Source organism: Buceros rhinoceros, unplaced genomic scaffold (genome assembly GCF_000710305.1).
Source record: "Buceros rhinoceros silvestris isolate BGI_N320 unplaced genomic scaffold, ASM71030v1 scaffold13036, whole genome shotgun sequence".
Classification (NCBI taxonomy): domain Eukaryota; kingdom Metazoa; phylum Chordata; class Aves; order Bucerotiformes; family Bucerotidae; genus Buceros; species Buceros rhinoceros.
Genome location: NW_010418168.1, coordinates 33,887 through 51,106, shown reverse-complemented (window position 1 = coordinate 51,106; position 17,220 = coordinate 33,887). Strand labels below are relative to the sequence as shown.

At 40.6% G+C, this 17,220-nt stretch overlaps 1 protein-coding gene across 1 annotated transcript in view; it reads left to right on the top strand.

Moving 5' to 3' along the window:
* CIB2 (calcium and integrin binding family member 2) overlaps positions 1 to 17,220 on the top strand; it is a 37,823-nt gene that overhangs the window by 7,900 nt on the left and 12,703 nt on the right. The window contains exon 3 of the mRNA XM_010138434.1: positions 13,026 to 13,137. Coding sequence (XP_010136736.1) covers positions 13,026 to 13,137 — 112 coding nt within the window. The remainder of the gene's footprint in view (positions 1 to 13,025; positions 13,138 to 17,220) is intronic.

Sequence of the window (17,220 nt, the reverse complement as noted above, 5' to 3'; positions counted from 1 at the left end):
AGCTTAATGTCAAGAACATTTTCTAGGGATAAGCCATTGAACAGTTGAGAGCCAATGACTTTGTGTGAAAGGAATTTACTGCTTTTCTGCTCGGTTATACCAATGAGTGCGCATCCCTCAGCCAGCACAAGTTTTTATTTGGATTTAAGTGTGAAGAAAACTGGTGGAGCTTAAACTGCAGAAGGCTGAGAATATTTCTGTAAGAACTTTCCCTACAGAAAGTCACAAAGATTGGGATCATTGTTTGCAATAGAAAGGACTTGGGTGTTTTCAGTAGTGATGGAGTGGGCCAAACTGAAGTAATTTCCACCTGTGTATATGCTGACTTCTTGACCTGGATCCTACCATGGAATCTTGATGAGCTAAGTATTCAGATTAAGGATCTGTAAAAGTACGATATAGATCCAGTCGTGTCAATAAACCTCTTGGCAAAATGCCAACATTTGCCCGATTAGGGTATGAGAATGAGTCTGTGGCATGTATCTAGACCTAGGCGCTCATAATGCTTCAGAATTCTCAGATTTGAATAGCTGCTCAGACATAAGAAGCCTTTGTTTTCATAAACACTGGGAACTGCTTTGAGATCAAAAATAGACGTGTTCTCTGAGAGAAATGCTCTTTGCACTTGCTCTGTTGCTGTAAACCTCAGTAAGGTTGAAGTTCGTGACGCTGTCAAGCAAAAACTAGTGGCATAGCTTTGAGTGGGGTGCTTTATTTTTTGACATTTCAGCTAATTTCTTGCATACCTCATTACTCACAGAGAGACGATGCATTTGCTGCTCAGCAGTGTACAACATCTGACACCACTGTGCAGTAAGAACATTGCAATACCACCACCTAAAACAGGCTTTAATTTGGTCTAGCCCCTCTTATATCGTTCTTATGGCTTAAAATCTAGTTGCATTGTATGAGGGCATTTTCATGATAGACGACGGAGAGATTGAATGAGTCGGAATGTGTGCAGTGAGAGCATGATAGCTGACCCAAAGATAAGCTAAGCTTAATGCAGACTGGCTCCAGCAGAGAAACTGGTGTCCTCAAAAAGCGAATTAGCACGGCAGGGATGTAGCTTTTTTAGCAAAGCTCAGCTGTGAGCCTCTGTGAGTGACACATAATGGTTAGCTATAAAGAGATGTGCTTCTGTGTTTATGGTACCCTACAAAAAGTCAGGCAGTGTAAAGAGAAGCAAGCGATCATTGTATGTTCTATCAGGGCTGCAACGTTGTTAGTTCTGCTTGAGAATACTGACTTGGGCAATAACAGCATTTGTCATCACAACTCATTCAGAAAAGCAGCTTTGAACCCAAAATGCAGAGACTTTCTAACTGGAAATTTTAATCATGGTGTGCGAATGAGGAAATACAGGAAGGGTACTCTGAAAAATACGTTGTGGATTTCAAGGAAAGATATTCTAAAGTAATAACATTAAAATAGTCACTGTACGTTAGGCAAACAGGAATTTATCATATTGCAAAATCTGGCTATGAAATGAAGAGTCAGCAAGTTCTGTTCTCTTTTTCTGGGTTGCAGTGGATAAAAAAACTTGTAGAGAATGAGCTTGCAATGCGCAGCTTTGACAAGCAGATAAAAACTGCATGAAATGAAGAGAGATTTCTGTATGGAATTGTCATAAAACTTTCACATGCATTCTTCAGCTTTGCTTGACGCATAAAACTGAGATAAAACTTATGTTGAGGTTTGATATCAGAGTACTGAAGACAATGTTTCAGAACACTCTAAAATCACAATAATACACGATCTGGATTTGCCATTATTTTTATATAACAGTATTCTGGGGTTAGTTTTTGGTAAATGCCAATCCAAAAGCCGAGACTGTACTGCGCACAGAACCTTTGGTAATGGTAAAAACAGGTCACAGTTTATTTCAGTCAGAGCACAGAACTGCAAATACTGCCTGTATCTCTCTAAAACAGTGTCATTTGAAACTACATCTGCAGACAGATGATTTGTGATACTTTTGTCCCCTGTGTGGCAAGTGTGACAAAGTAGAGGAGATCACTGTAATTCACAGGACTTGAGGATAAAGGAAGCAGCGCTGAATTGTGGACAAGATTCTCCTGCTATTCAAGAACAAGAGGATGCTTTTCTGTCTACAAGTTTGTCATGGGGCCTATGGGTGGGGTAGGGATGGGGGAGTTGGAAGCTCCTCTTTTCTTTCTTACTCTGTTACTACTCAATGTAACCAACTGAGCACCTTTGACAAATTGCCACAGTAATTTGCACTTAATTTTGTGCCTTTTAATTATGAGGATATTTCCTTTGTCTTGTCTGTTTAGATTGCAACCTCTGCCTGTTAAGGACAGTTTGAACCATTTTTACATGCGGCATGCTGAAATTAATCTTAGTTGTAGCTTTTACATTTTACAGTAGTAAAAAGGCTTTTCTGAGTATTTTTTGGAGGCTTATGGTATCTCTGAGAGGTGTTATCACATGGTAGACCTGGTCATTTAAGTAGAACAATTAGAGACCAGTAGAGTGTTGAATGTGGTAATTAGTATTTCAATTAAAACAACCCTGATAGCTCTTTAGTAAGTGCTATTTCTCTAAAAAGCATAGGAATGTGAATAAAGAATTTTGTCTTGCATGCTTTTCTCTCCAGTAACGTAAAAAGGCATGAGCGATGCCAATGGTAATGGCCAGAATTGTAATGATTTGTTGTGAAATAGAAATGTAGCTTCTTCCAGTAAGAAACATTTAATGGACCTCAGCTTGAGTGCTGTGAAAGCCCAAGGAGGCATTTTGTATTTTGAAATTGAAGTTGTAAGGAAACCATCTATTTCCTAGGAAGAGGCCAAAGCATGCACTTAGACTCGTTTATGTTAGGCTAGAGAAGTCTTTTCAGCTTGTGAGCTGCGTACGGCAAGTAAGGGAGCCATTGCCTGCATGACTCTGCACCCTATCTACATCAAAAAGACCAAATCGAAAAATGTACTTACAGGAAACAGTGCAACCTTCAAACGTGGTTGTGAAAAATAGATATTCTTGTGGTAAGAGATTAGGTTAACGGATGGTGAAAAATAGATGCTCTAAAAGTATAATATACGAAGCTGGATATTAATGTGTGTGAAATGCTTCCAAGAATGAGAGCATGGGAGTAGTTCTGTAAAGGCCTAGAGAAGGAACGGTTGCTTGGGATCCTTGCATTTCCCCTTTCTGCCTTCTCCTCACAGAGCGATGTTCCTGCTGCTGGGGAGCGTCCATACATCATCAGTTCAGGGAATGGCAGGAGGCCATGCAGTCAACAGCATTTCCTCGCTGGATGTAACGTGAAATACAAACTGCTGTCTAAGGATTAGAGTAGAATCAAGAGGTTATTTCTGCATGTCTGAGGTGAAGCTTTCCTGGGTGGGAATAAAATGTGTTAGGACCATCTCATTAATTAGCACTTGCTGATTTAGCATGCCCCCAGCTCCGTTAAGAGGGAAGTAAGTACTGGTGTGCATTTCTCAGTGCACTGCAGAATGCTCTCCGTTGTGGTAGGAAGGAAATGCAGGTCCAGTTCTGTTCAGGCTAAACTGAGTTTCTTGTGCAGCTGCAAAGTTCAGTGAGACGATTCAGCAAGGAGTAACCTTACAAAAAAAGTGAAGGGGTTTTTTGACTGAGGTCAGCTACCCTGGCAGTGACAGGCTCACCATGTATTTGCCTGAGTATTAGCCAGGACTCAGGAGAAGGAGCATGGTTGTGTAGGTGGGGGTGAATATGGCAGCTCCAATTTAGATCTGGTTTAAATGATTTAAGTGTAAGACTGCAATTAGGTGAAATGGGCTAAGTGTTTTTTTCCGTCCCTGCAGGAAAAGGAGTCCATCAAACAGTCCAAACAACAACAACAAATCTATTTTCTGGTGATTTAATGAGCCGAATCAGCTCTCCAAGAGATCAGATGTGTGCTAAAGCTGGCACAAGAGCCAGAGCAAGCAAATGCAACTGAAAATGAGGAAAGGACAGGGAGAACAAGACTCAGCATTTCAGAACCAGTAAGGTGTTAGATTGGCTTAGTCTACCTTTAGCGTGTAGGACTTTGATTCCAGCATCAGTTTAAGTCAACATAAATACAGGCTGCCGTCAGAGGAGTTGAGGACACATTCTTTTGATTGGTAGTCTGGATGTGGGTAATTTGCACATTATCAGGAAATAGTAGAATTTATTAATTTAAAGTGATGAAGAAATGACAATGGGTCTAGGAAAAAACTCATAGAGTTAGACTGCAGCAAAGGCAAGCATGCCTGGTGAAAGAGAAAAATAGAAACCGTAGATCATTATCAGTGTTTGATAGCTATTTATCACCAGAAAACCTAAGTACACTCTGAAATCTTTATTAGAGATGGTTAATTTTGAGAAGTGCTTAACACCACTAAGAAGATTCACTTATGGGCCCAGGGCAAGAACATGTTAAAGAATGGTGGGTAATGTAGACATTTATATTTTCACTGACTCAAAACATCTAAAAAAACCTTACAGGACAGCTGACAAATTTTTAGGGTTGTTACTGAATTTGCGTTAGGGCTTGGAGAACATGCCCCACTTCTCTTAAAGAGAATGTGGAAATTAGAGCACGGTGTGTAACTTCAGGACACAACTTCGGTGTATGGAAAGGTGCCAGAACACCCTGGTGGGCGATCAGCTCGTCAGCGTCTGCGATGTAATCCATGCTCAGAGGCAGCCGCTGTGGATCTGTTTAAAGCACTCTTCCGTTGAGTGGCTGCTCTTGTGGGGAATAGAAAAGAATCAGATGCGACATATCTTTATTTTGGTAAAGCCTTTTCTGTGTTCCCGTATGTGTTAGTCCTCTTCTTACCTGTGTAAGTGCACTGATCTCTTGGCCGAGGTATTAAAATCAGTAAGAATGGTAAGAGCCATTGTGGTGAAGAGGGCTGCAGCCATTATGAAGGTCAAGATGAGCTTTTTTCAGCTGTACTCAATGTATGAAATAAATTACATCCCAAATGAGCAACAGGAATTTCACACAGTGGACTACTAAGAACTGAGAAAAATTGCAAGTGCAGAATACAATGTAAAAAAAAAAAAAATGGGGCTGGGTTTAGTTGATCTAAGCAAAGCGAGCATGATTTTAACAAACAAAATCCCCCAGATGCCCTTGCAAAGAAGGGGAATGTAGTTCTAGGATGCATTAACCTCAGCGTAGTGTATAAAATTGGAGAATTCCATTCCAGTCAGTGTTGTTGGGACCCCAGTAGGAATAGACTGTCCAGTTCTGGGCATCACTGTTCAAAAAAGATATATTGTACTGGAAAATGTCCAGCAGAGAGAAACAGGAATAAGAGGGGGGAAATGACATATGAAGAAAGGTTGGAAAAACACTTTATTCAGGGCGATGAATCTGTTTATATAATGGGTCTCTCTCGTGATTGTAAATGGGAACAAATGGCTGAGTTGTCCCTTACAAGGCAGTATTTCTCTTACTCAGTTTTGTAAATCTGATCTTCTAGCAGACAAGCTTTTACTCCTGTAATAAGGCCTATCTGCCAGCCAGCCCGTCTGTTTCTATTTCTCCCTGTAGACTAGTACCATTTGGCAAATACCCAAGCATTCAGACACAGGTGTTCTTGGATGTCTGTCCTAGCCAAATAGCACAAAATCTGTAAATTAAAGTTGTATAGTTGAGACTGACATAACCAAGCTGGTCAGCTGTTGGGGATTTGGTGCTAAATTGCCAAGCTGGGCACCAGCTGGACAGTCAACAAATCTTGGAACCCTTTTGTAGAAGAAAATCAGTAGTTCTGTTGCATTCTCTTCTCTGCCTGTTTCTTGGCAGTTTTTTGACAGGTGAAAGGTGAGGTGCAGAGGAGCCCTTCTAACCAATCCAGCTGTACAGTGGGTTTTAAATCTGAAACCTGCCCAAGAGCTGAATGGGGGAGATAAGCAATGGTTTCCTCCGAGTGTCTGGAAAGCCTTCCTTATAAGGCAGCAAACAGCTGGAGGTGCATCTCCCTGTGCAGCAAGTTGCCACACAGATGGAGGGAAAGGTTAGAACACGGCTCCTGTTTTTCTAACTCATCCCACCTTTCTGTGATTCTTTGAATCACCAGTGGAAAAGAGGCCTGTGAGTAGGTTTTTCGGTACTGCTGCAAGGAAGGAGAAGTACTATGAGGTGCTTTTGTCTGTACTTACTGTGCATCATGTAGTACTGTCAATAGCATTCACCCGTACTGAAAGGCAAAGCCTTCCTAACTATGACTATCTCTTAGAATTAATGTGTTAGTGTAAGTTATCTGCCAAAAACCATTTTGCCTGCAGAATTTAGTGTTTCTTTTACTGCAGATGGTTTAGGAGGATTTTTTTTTAGTATTGTCTTTAGTTTGTACTCCTTTAATTTGCATTGCAGAGATGAAAGAACACTTGATGTGTTAACTAAAAGCTGGCAGAGGGTAATCTATCCACCTTTTCTCTTATGGTGCCTTTTTAAAAATCTGATTTCTGTGTCCAGTTATTGCATTTTGCTGATATAATGAAAATAATTTCAGCTGGAAAACGTAGAAGGATGAGGCCTATCGATAATAGAAACAACAAAATTCCTTCACCTTCCAACTCTTCCTGCATATATTTGTCACTACACTTAGTTCTTTATCCTTTTGTCAAAGTGTGGCAATTTAGTGAGTTTTGGTTCCAGTTTCTGTGTGATATTCTGGGCTGGTGTTTTCAGATATGGCATTCCAGCTTGATATACCATTTCAGCTTGAAACGGTAGACCCTTTTCTCTAATAGACTGTTCTAAACTTTTGCAGTCATTGGAGGCAATAATTCACTGAGGAATTGCTGCAGCGCACGGATTTATCCCTTAGTTACCATGTGCAACATTTAACTGTCACTGCAAAAGCAGATTGTCAATGTACGGCATAAATCTGAGTGCCTGAAAGTACTTCCCTTATCAGTTGCAGGCAGCCCCAAAGGTCCCTCCTTCCTTGGTTTCTCAGCCCCAGATTAAAGAACCTCCTTCTCTTTGAGCTACAGCGACTTTTTCTCTGTGCATGGCACACTGATGGGTAGAGGTCTGTCTGGACCTGTTCCCCAGCTCTCTGATCACGCATTTGTCCATCTGCAGTAATGGCACTACAGGACAAGAGAGTATGTGCGCTTCAGCAATTTACATCAGCGGGGGTTGCAGCCTCTGTGGCATCAGGTGTAAATGAGCACCCATCAGTGTCTTGCATCAGCGGGATGCGTTCTTTCCTGCAGCCTGTGCAGTCCCATCCTGATTGAGTAGCTGTTGTTTCTTTTGCTTCCAGCCATCTGCTCTCCAGGGGCTCAGAACAGCTCATTATTCACATCTGCCCATTGCCATGGCTGTGGATAGACTTGTCAGTGCTCCTGCTGGTCTCTGGAGCACCGAATTTCTTCTCTGCATATTACAAGAAGTCCTTCTCCAGCTGTTCTCTTCAACTGGCATCTGGACGAGAGCCTAGAGCTTTCATTGTGGTGAATAACTGAAAGTGCAATGGAGTGCTTCTCTGGACCTGCTGCTGACATAGTTTATTCCATGTTGTGCAGTCAGAATCCGGTCAGGTCCTGCCGTGACTCCGGTGAACTCTTTGTGGGACTGGCCATCAGCACTCACTCTTTGCTCCATTGTTCCGGTTAAGCCATTTTGCAATTTGCTATTCTGTGAATCTGCAGAGCAATCTAGAATTTACGTTTTGGTATGATCTTGATTGTGCTGTTAGAGTCTTTGAATGCATGCCTGTTATCTAGGAATAAATAGGATATATATCGCTAAATAAAAATGTTCTCCCTTTATGACATCGGTCAAGTGACTGGTGCTATGAGGGCAGGACCTTCATAGCCTTCCTTCCAGAAGGAGTTAGTGAGATGTTAGATTCTAAAGGCCGCTTTAAAGCCTCTGCTTGTTTCTAATCAATCAGTGAGCCATTACAAGCTTTTATGTTTTGTTTTCAGCACTCCTTTAATGCAGAGTTCTTATTACAAAGGTAGCCCAGTCAGCTGTAATGTGTTGTCACTGCATCTAATGGTGGTGATTTATGTGTATCAAGCCACAGCAAATGCTTCTCTGTGTTTCAACACACCCACTGGTGACCTTGCCTACAGTCTCTCAAAGCTCAATAGCAAATTAAAACTATTGCTGCAAGGTGTAAGCTTGGAAAGCTCTTTTTTCAGGTCTGCACTGGTGTAGCTGGATGCTCTTTTAGTAGTTCGGGGACATCTCAGACAAGCAGTGTCCAGCAAATACCCACAAAGCGTCACCTTTGCTGACTCCAGGATGCTATGCCTTGAGAAATGGGGACAGAATCTGACCTTTTTACCATGTAAAATACTTACAAGTGGCAGAATGAAAGCCTCGGCAAAGCAGGCTCTGGAGGCAATACTGTAGCGTTTTGGTTTTTCTGATCAGAGGCGGGGTTTTTTTGGTTTTCACTGGCTGATGGGCAGCTGAGTTGATTTAAAACCTGCTGCTGTCTACAGGGTAAGTCTTGTTCTGCCCTCAATTAATTCAATAGAAAAAGTATACCCCCCATTTACTTGCACAGTCAGTACTGCTTTTGCAGCTGGGTCAGTTAGCTCGAGGAGCTGACTGTGAAAACTTTTGTATTTTCAAACACATCGGTTCCCTGAACCTCACTGCAGTTTTTTAAGCATTAGTGCTTATGCAAGCGAGGTGAGTGGGCTTGTAATTTCTGCAATGGCAGGTCGTCAGTGTGTGTTTAAAGTGGATTAAAGGGATACAGAATCACAGTCTTAATCCTTGGATGTGTAGTACATTGAGGTTAAATATATACCAAAACCTGTGGGGATGGGGCATGATGGGTACATTAAATTTGTCATTATGTTGGTCACTACATTCCCTCCCACTCTTATCTGTGGGAGGGAAGGCACTATTAAACACTCGCAGCTTTTTCCACTGCTACTTCCTGCAGAGTAAATAAGGCATCCTGGCAACAAAGAGAGCATATCCAGGAATAAGAAAATGCTCCTGCCTGCATCCAGAAGAATTTTTTTGCAGCAAATATCACTGCAGGATCTGTAGTCACTACTGCAAAGACTGAGGCTGGTTGCAGGTCCTGGGCTTCTGAATATGTGTGACTGTCTGTGTGTGGAACTGGCAGCCGTTCCAAATCTGTCTGTGTTCAGGCAGCACTGCTCCCCGGCAATACGTAAACATTTCTGTGACTAGGGCAGAGAGCTAACGCTGCTTTAGGTTATTTTCAGATAGGCTTTTTGTTGAGGGGTAAGAGGACAAAATGCCTTTCCTCTCTAGGTCACAACTGCTCCCAATGTAGTCGCAGCCACCTGAACAGTCTGCTTTAGAAGAACAGAAATATTACAGCCTTTGCCATAGAGGCTTGCTTATTGTCTATTTACAGTTATGATTAATGTTATTGAGAGATGTCAGAACAGTCAGTAATCCGTACACTGCCAGTCGGTGCAGCATTTGGGAGATGATTACAGCATCTGACTCAGTATTGGTCATAGTACTTGGTCCAAGTGTGGAAGAGGTGTGAAACTGATGTAGCGATGTATTGCGTAAAGGCAGGAGGATTAGGGGTGTAAGTAACCCTCATGTCTACCGATCTTTACCTTGTGATAGGGAATACTTGATCAGAAATGTGTTCTGTTTCCTTACCAAAAAGTACTCGCCCAGTGTGATGTCACTTCCTTGACTAAACAGAAGTGTTCCTGAAACTGATGCAAAAGGGACTGTGTTTCACTGTGGCATATGGCTTTCTCAGAATCCCGTAAGAGGCTGAGCCAGCTCTATTACTATTCAACCTGTTTCCTACAAACATCTTGTCAGCTGAGAGCCTGGCAGTCCCGTTTGTCATAAAACAGTGCGTGGTGTCCCTGAAGAACTTTCCAGCATAAAGAACTTTCAGTGGGAAAAGGTGTTCCTTTTTTTGTTGTTGTTTGTTTGGCTGGGTTGTTTGTTTTTTATTATAAGGGATAATGGAGCTTGTGCTTGGTTTTGGCACCTTAGCTAGAGAAATCTTATGGCCTTTTTCATTGTGATATTAGCTAATCGTGCCTTGTAATGAGGCTATCACAAATAGAGTTGCAGAATCCTTGCAGACAAAAGCATGTGAAAGGCTATTTTATTGCTGTAATTTAGTTTGCAGGAGTTGGATCACAGCCACTTCCTACAGGCTCATTTGGATGCTTTAGTGTGAAATCCACTCGTGTGGAAAGCTCTTACACCTACAGCTCTTTGAGTGATTTGGTGAATTAACGGAATAGATAGTGGGAGGAGAACAGGATCTCAGAGCTGCCCTCAAATCTGCTGTTAATTACTTGTACGTTGCTGTGTCCATCATCTGCCTTCCAGGTAATTCTAGCAGAGTGCTGCTGAGCCTGAGGCAGGGTGCTGGAAGGCTGTCTTATCACTAGGGCCTTTCCACTACTAGAAGTTACCACTCCTTTCTGCTCATCTTCAGAGATTAAGGAAAGCCTTAACAGTAAATGGATGGTCCAAGAACATAGTATCTTAACAAATTTCTGTAAAAACAAGTAGTCTGCATTGTGAATGATTCTGAATAAAACACAGCTGTAGAAATTGCATGTATTTTATGTATAGGTAGGCACATGTATATGTTACAGTAAAGATGTTTGGCAGGAGTTGTTGTTTTCTTCCTGTGGTTGTTTTCCCCAGCTCCCATCTCTGGGCATGCATTTCCCTTTCTTGAGTTCTCTCAGCTGATGTGTTGTTCCACTCAATGCTTTTGGCAGTAACTCCTTGCAGAAAGGAAAGAGGAATTAGTTCCATTACAGTCTGTGAGTGCTTTGTTTTCATTAAGACTAGAACACCATTTCAGTATTCTAGCTTTTAAAAAAAATCCTCAGACGGGTATTTGATTTGAAAGGTTTGTTTTCCTTTAAGTGCTTTTAAGCTGTCTTTTCTGTTGTATTTAGGGGCATCTTTGTAGCTGCTGTTTACAACAGAGGGATCAGTTGCTGGAGTAGAAAATGGCTATTGCATCTTGAATTACACAGCATTTATGAAATGTCAGGGTGAGCTGTGGTAAGCAGCTGAAATATGCTTATATCAGTGGATATTTAATTTCCGGTATGGCACAATGTATTGCTGCACCGTGAGAAGACATTGGCTTCCAAAGATCCAGATAAAACACGTTTCTGTGTTCAATTTCATGTGCTCTTTGTGACACATAATCACAACCAAAGAGATGATGAAAAGAGGTGCTTGTAGATTATTTTCTCCTGGTTTTTGAAATTAATTATCCACATTGATCTGAAATACTCAGTTGCTTATGGAGCTGACTGAGAGGATCCTGAGGCTAAAGCTGGAAAGGTGAGGGGGTTGGTGAGGCATTTCTGCTTTGTATGTTCTGCTGTTTATTTGCGATTGTTAGTATAACTATACTTAGTGAGCAGGAAGGATTTTTTTGTTGTTGTTTAAATGAATATAAGTCACAAAATAATAAATAGAGCTTTTTAATACATGTGGCCTCAGAAGAGACCAGAATACTCTATAAGTACGTAAGACGTGGCAAAATGACCACTTCCTGCTCTAAGCAGTTTATGAATTAGGTGTAAGACAAAATTTTCACATATGATAAAAATTACATTTTTATAGTACATGACATTTTCAAAGAGCAATTACCTAATCTTCCTATTCTTTTGCACGTACGGGATTTCATAGAGGACTGGCAGGTCATACGTTCATGCTAAGTATTTCGATTTCTGGCTAATCTTTGAGCATGAGGATGCAGGTATTCTCTCTCCAAGATTTTCGTGCTCTTATTTGAGTCTTGGCTTCTAGATACCTGTCCACCAGAAATAAATATCACTAGCATCAATAAAAACAAAAAATCAGAATTAATCTCTCCCATATAGGAATTGCTTCTAGACAGGTAATGTTTCACCTACCAGGCGATTTCTGTCTGTAGTGCCATGAGAACTCAAAACTTGAGATCCATTGGTGAGTTTGAATTGGATACCCATTTTACTTGAAATGTTTCTACTCCTAGTTTGAGTACGTATCCCAGTGAGAATAAATGTGCAAAGACACTTCTAAAATTTACATCCTGCTTAATCTGATGTCGTCTTTACATACGTGTGTTTTCTCTTGGCTGTGGCCTATGCTTGTGCACTCATTTGCTGGAATATTTGGAGACAGCAGGTGAAGTGTGGGATTAACGCTTAATTAACCATTGGAAGTACTATTGTAGAAACATTTGTGCAGTCTTCGCCCAGGTTGTGTGTGAGATTCAGCTTCTAAACCTTTAGAAACCTCAGTGTGTTTCATGACCTTTGACTCTTCCCAGCTCCCTTACAAAACCGTGACATAACACTGGGAGTGCAATAAGCAAGCTTTAGAGAGTGGAACTAGGTTTCTGAATGTCTGACTTTAGGTTTCTGAATGTCTGACTTGCGTCTCAGGAAGAACATTTGTTTATTGCCTTTAAAAGCTTTGTTTTTAAGCTGCACCAAGAAGGAAACAAAGCTATGCAAAATGGAATGAAAAGGAAATGGTCTGTGTTGGTGTCAGCCAGTGCTGGAATTTTAAGACTAAATCTGCTGTGCTAGTGAGGCACAGATAGGAAAAGGGCTTTTTAAATTCAGGTCTCCCAAGGATGCTGTTGTCTTACAGCGTCATAGTTGCACGTCGTTTGGCTTTTAAATTCTTTGTGCTGTTAAACAATAACTTTTTCTTGCATAGTGCAGATAAACCAATAATCTGCACTGAGATGTAATCTCTGGATTATACTTACAGTGTTAGCACATTAGTCCAGGCCTATGTCTTCTGTGCATGTACCTATAAAGTGCTTAAATGATGTATTCCGGTAGCGTGAAACACTACCTAGTTACGCGCCTCAGGGTGCACGTGAGTGTTAGTGGCAGTTATGCTGGATACTGCATCAAAGTCCTCTTTTTTCAAAAAGATGGGAATTTGGTGGGCTCAGACTTGTGCACTAAAAATAACAATTAGAGCTGCAAGACAAATTTGTGTCTGATTACTGTATAAATGGAAATGGTTATTTAAAATTGGTTATTGGCTGTTTTTTTCTGCTTATTTACAGGTTGCATGGCCGATACCATGAAATGGCACCAAACGTTGTGCCCATGGACTATACAAAGGATCCAGATGTTAAACTACCTATGCAGCTTATAATAAACATGCCTGAGCTAAAGGTATCACTTCTGACTGCTTGAAAACTGTATCTTAAGTTATATAGCTCATCTGCCAAATGTTTTGCCAAGTGAGTTTGATATGCTGAAGCTATGTGGCATGCCAAGGTCTTCCCCTTCCTGTTACTGTTCAAGGGCAAAACCAGCCCCAGAAATTGGAAAATATTTAGGTGGATGTCTTTCTTGCAGAGACAGTTGGGATAGGTGTTAAAGGAAATTAATAGGAAATAAAATTAAATTAGCAATATTTCCACTTTGTACTTATCGTGGAATTTCAGTGTGAAGAGCTGGTTAGAAATCAGCAGCTCCAATCTCAGTGTGCTGATAGAAAATTTGTCACAGGTGTGCAGAACATTGCTGATCAAAAGTAAAGATTTTCCCCCTTTTTATAAATAAAATACGCAATGAAAACTTTAGAAATCATTAATTCTGTCATAAAAGTCAAATGCCACTGTCATCAACACGGTGGCACATCTGCAATGAGTTATTAGACATATTGTTAAGGATTTTGGTAGGGTTGTTTTGCTAATGACTTAACAATATTGCGTAGTATAGGAATAGAATTAGTATATACCCTGCTACTGTTTAAATAGTTACAGAATTGAAACCTGTGATGTGCTTTGAGTTGTTCCTAGAACTTATGAAATGGTTCTTTCATCAGCTGCTTGAAAGTTGTTCAGCCTTTTAACTCCTAAAGCTGCATAACCCAGCCCTAAACAGACTCCATCTCCAGGTTGGTTTCACATCAGCTCTGTGCACGTTCTGGGTTTGCGTGCTTGACAGCCATGCGTGTAAGTGTAGTTCCCTCCTCTCAGCTAGTGAAGTTGACATTCCTAGCTCACCTTAAATAAAATGAAAGACGTTTATAAATCATGTAGGTACCATAATTCAAAAAAAATTCTTCTCATCTTTGCCCGTTGTGTTATGTAGTCTGCAGTAGGAACAGGATACTAAAGCAGTGTGATTCAAGGTTTATATATGAAATTGTAGTATCAGCAACATTCAAGAAAATGTTATTTTTCAACAATATTATGTATTTAAATGTACTGTAATGTCTACTGGAAACACTATGTACCTATATACTTAATGATGAAAAAAGTGCATCTAGTCAAGTATTCATGGAATGTTAAAACAGGGGTATAAAGACCTTGCTGAAAAGTTCTCTTCAGTTCATTCAATTGCATAACATATCTCATTATGTTAACCATTCAGATATCAGATAAATATCTGACATTAGTTTTGTATTACACAAACATTTGTGTTATTTTTCTTATACAAATAAGGAAATCGGGCAACAGGCAAAGTTAAAAATACTGTGCAAAAATGCCCTGTGCTTTAGTTACCTCAAATTGAGTCCAATTTGGAGAGAGCCACAAAAATTTCAAACTTTAGAGTTAGATTACAGAGTTGACACGACGTGTAAATGTATCAAGGAAATCATTGCCACAAGACATTTTGGCAAAGACAGCATTAGTCTTTTTTTAAATTCTTGCCTTATCTGCTACTGGTTTCAGTTAGGCTGGTGAGCTGGATGGACTGATAACTATGAGTTCCTGCATCACAGGGGTTTGGGTTTTCTTTTCCCCTTAGAAGCAATCCCTACATCTGCTGGATTTATTCTTAATGTGAAATTTGTCTGAGATGATTTAATCAAAGGACCTGCTTCTAGCAGTTACCTGGACCCAATCATTTCCAGCTTAGCGGCTAGTAATAAAGGAAGAAGATTCTTCATCTTGAAATAGGAATGTTTGTGTGACTTGCAGTGCTGTCATGTTGGATGGGCAGCAGTAGATACAACTGTATGGAATAAGATACAGCAAACATTACTAACGGCCTTACCTCTGTGAATATAAAATAATCATTTTTCTAGGAGCTGACAGGATTAAATGGCGTGGCCTTCACAAGGTCTAAATATGTGGGAGCATCTTGAATTATTCTGATAGTTTTCAGCCATCTGCTATTTTGCTTATGCATAAACATTGAATTCTTATCTTAGTGATAAAATGTATCATTCTCATGGGGGTTCCATTCAGTCATCCGTTACTGCAGATAGTTTTATATCTCTAACATGTCTGCAACTCATTCAGCACTGCAGCATCTCAGGTGCTTGTACTGGCAATTTTGGTTTGGACCATCGGTGTTCCTTCAGTTTCCTGTTGTCATCTCTAGGATCCGGACAGTGCAATATGAAATTCTCTGGCTCAGTTACGTGACTCTGAAGAGTGACTGCCAGACGGCTGACAGCTGCTTTGTGAAATATCAAGGCTAAGTCCAAAAAAGAAAGTGAAAACTGTAATCACGCACATTCTTTTTGGCTTCAGTGATACAGGATTGAACGCTTACGGAACAGCTCATTCTGTGAAAACTTGAGAGATGGGAGACTCCTATATTCACAAGACAGCCTGGAACTTGAGCTGAGATATAAACCAGGAATTTAATACTGGGCCATGATTAGATTTTGAGATACAGGAGCACATATCACGACCTTAGCAAACTTAGGTGGTAATGATGCTAGACTTCCTAATAGACTTCCGTAAGTAAAGTGGATCATAATCTTATCATCTTCCACCACATCAAGTCTGTGAGGCTTTCTGACTCTGCTGTAGAAGATGTCTCCAGGTTAATGGAACTTGATTGTAGGAAAATAGCAGGACAAAATTCAGATTTTATAATTCTCTCCCAAGTCTTTTAAGGCTGTGGAATAACCTTAGAAATACTGCTGTCAAACCGCTCCTGCTGTTTCAGGAATTCTAGCAGTTCACAGAGGAAGTGCTTTCAGTAGTTAGTGAGCTTGCTCCGGTAAAATACCAGTTAGAGGAGACTAGGTCTTCCTCCATTTCTCTTTCAAAACATTGACACTGAAAGATGTTAAGTGCCACCTAGGATCCCAGTTATAAGCTGAGGTCAGTCTTGGTCACAAAGCATTTTGTGGTTACCTGTGCAGATGGAGGGGAGGGGGAGTCTCCCTTAGAGTTCGTTTTCCGAGCAATCTAGGTAGTAACTCCAGCTCTTACACTAAGAAAAAAATACCTTTAACCTTTGCAACTTGACCAGACTGCTAAATAAATCGTTCTGGTGTTTTCTTTCTGCAGTAAACTTTCATCAAGGTGAAGACAAAGCCGGCATTTAAAATAGAAAGAAATGAACTAAATGTCTATTGAATTCTAATAAAATTAGTGATAATTTCAATGCACCTGGCTTTTTTCATATGCACATTACATTTCTAGTTACTGGCAATGTTGAGCTCAATACCACTGGAGATTCTGACAAATGGCTAGAATCGATAATGTACTCTTCTAAATTAGATTCTGCTACTATAAAGAAAGATCTTTACCTCGTGCATTAATGTTTTCAGGCAGGATTTTTCTATTTCAAAGAAAAAAATGCTGATCTTTATTCACTTTAATTGTAATGAATTATTCTCTAACTCATGATTCTTAAAAGTTGAAAGTCAGGACATGAAATAAATAAGTAAAGAAGGGGCAGATACTGTAAGTTGATTAGGTTGCCGTTGTACTGACACTGGAGTGTCTGCTCTCTAATTTTGACAATCCTGGTTACACAGGCAGCCGTCTAATAAATTAACTGTAGGGCATTTGGGCACCGTGAGATTGCAGCCATTAATCCTGCAGAACTGCAGCAACGATACGGGAGGCTCAATGCGAGCCCAGGTAGAAAGCAAAAGTGATTTTTATTTCACAGCAAAACTGAGTTCTCTCGCGTTATCCCTGTCACTTCTGCAGAGCTAGCTGTGGGAAGGTGACCTGATGACAGTTCACGTATGACCTGGAGAAGTGGGTGGCCGGCCACCTTCTTTGTGCCTCATGTGTTCTAATGGTCAGAATCTTCAAACTGGTGCATGGCCTGTCCCTGGTTGTTGTAGCGAGAGCAATCCTTTTGTCAGGACGTGGGCATCAAAGGACTTCCTGGAGGGGAACCGTTTTCATTCCATTCACTTTCCAGTCTGCTGCTTTTTTTTTTTGGCTCACGCAGTAACTTCATTGATCCTCACAGGCCTTGTCGTTAGTTGCAGCGGTGAGTAAGGTAGTTCATAAATCCACACACTACTGAAACAGAACGACCAGC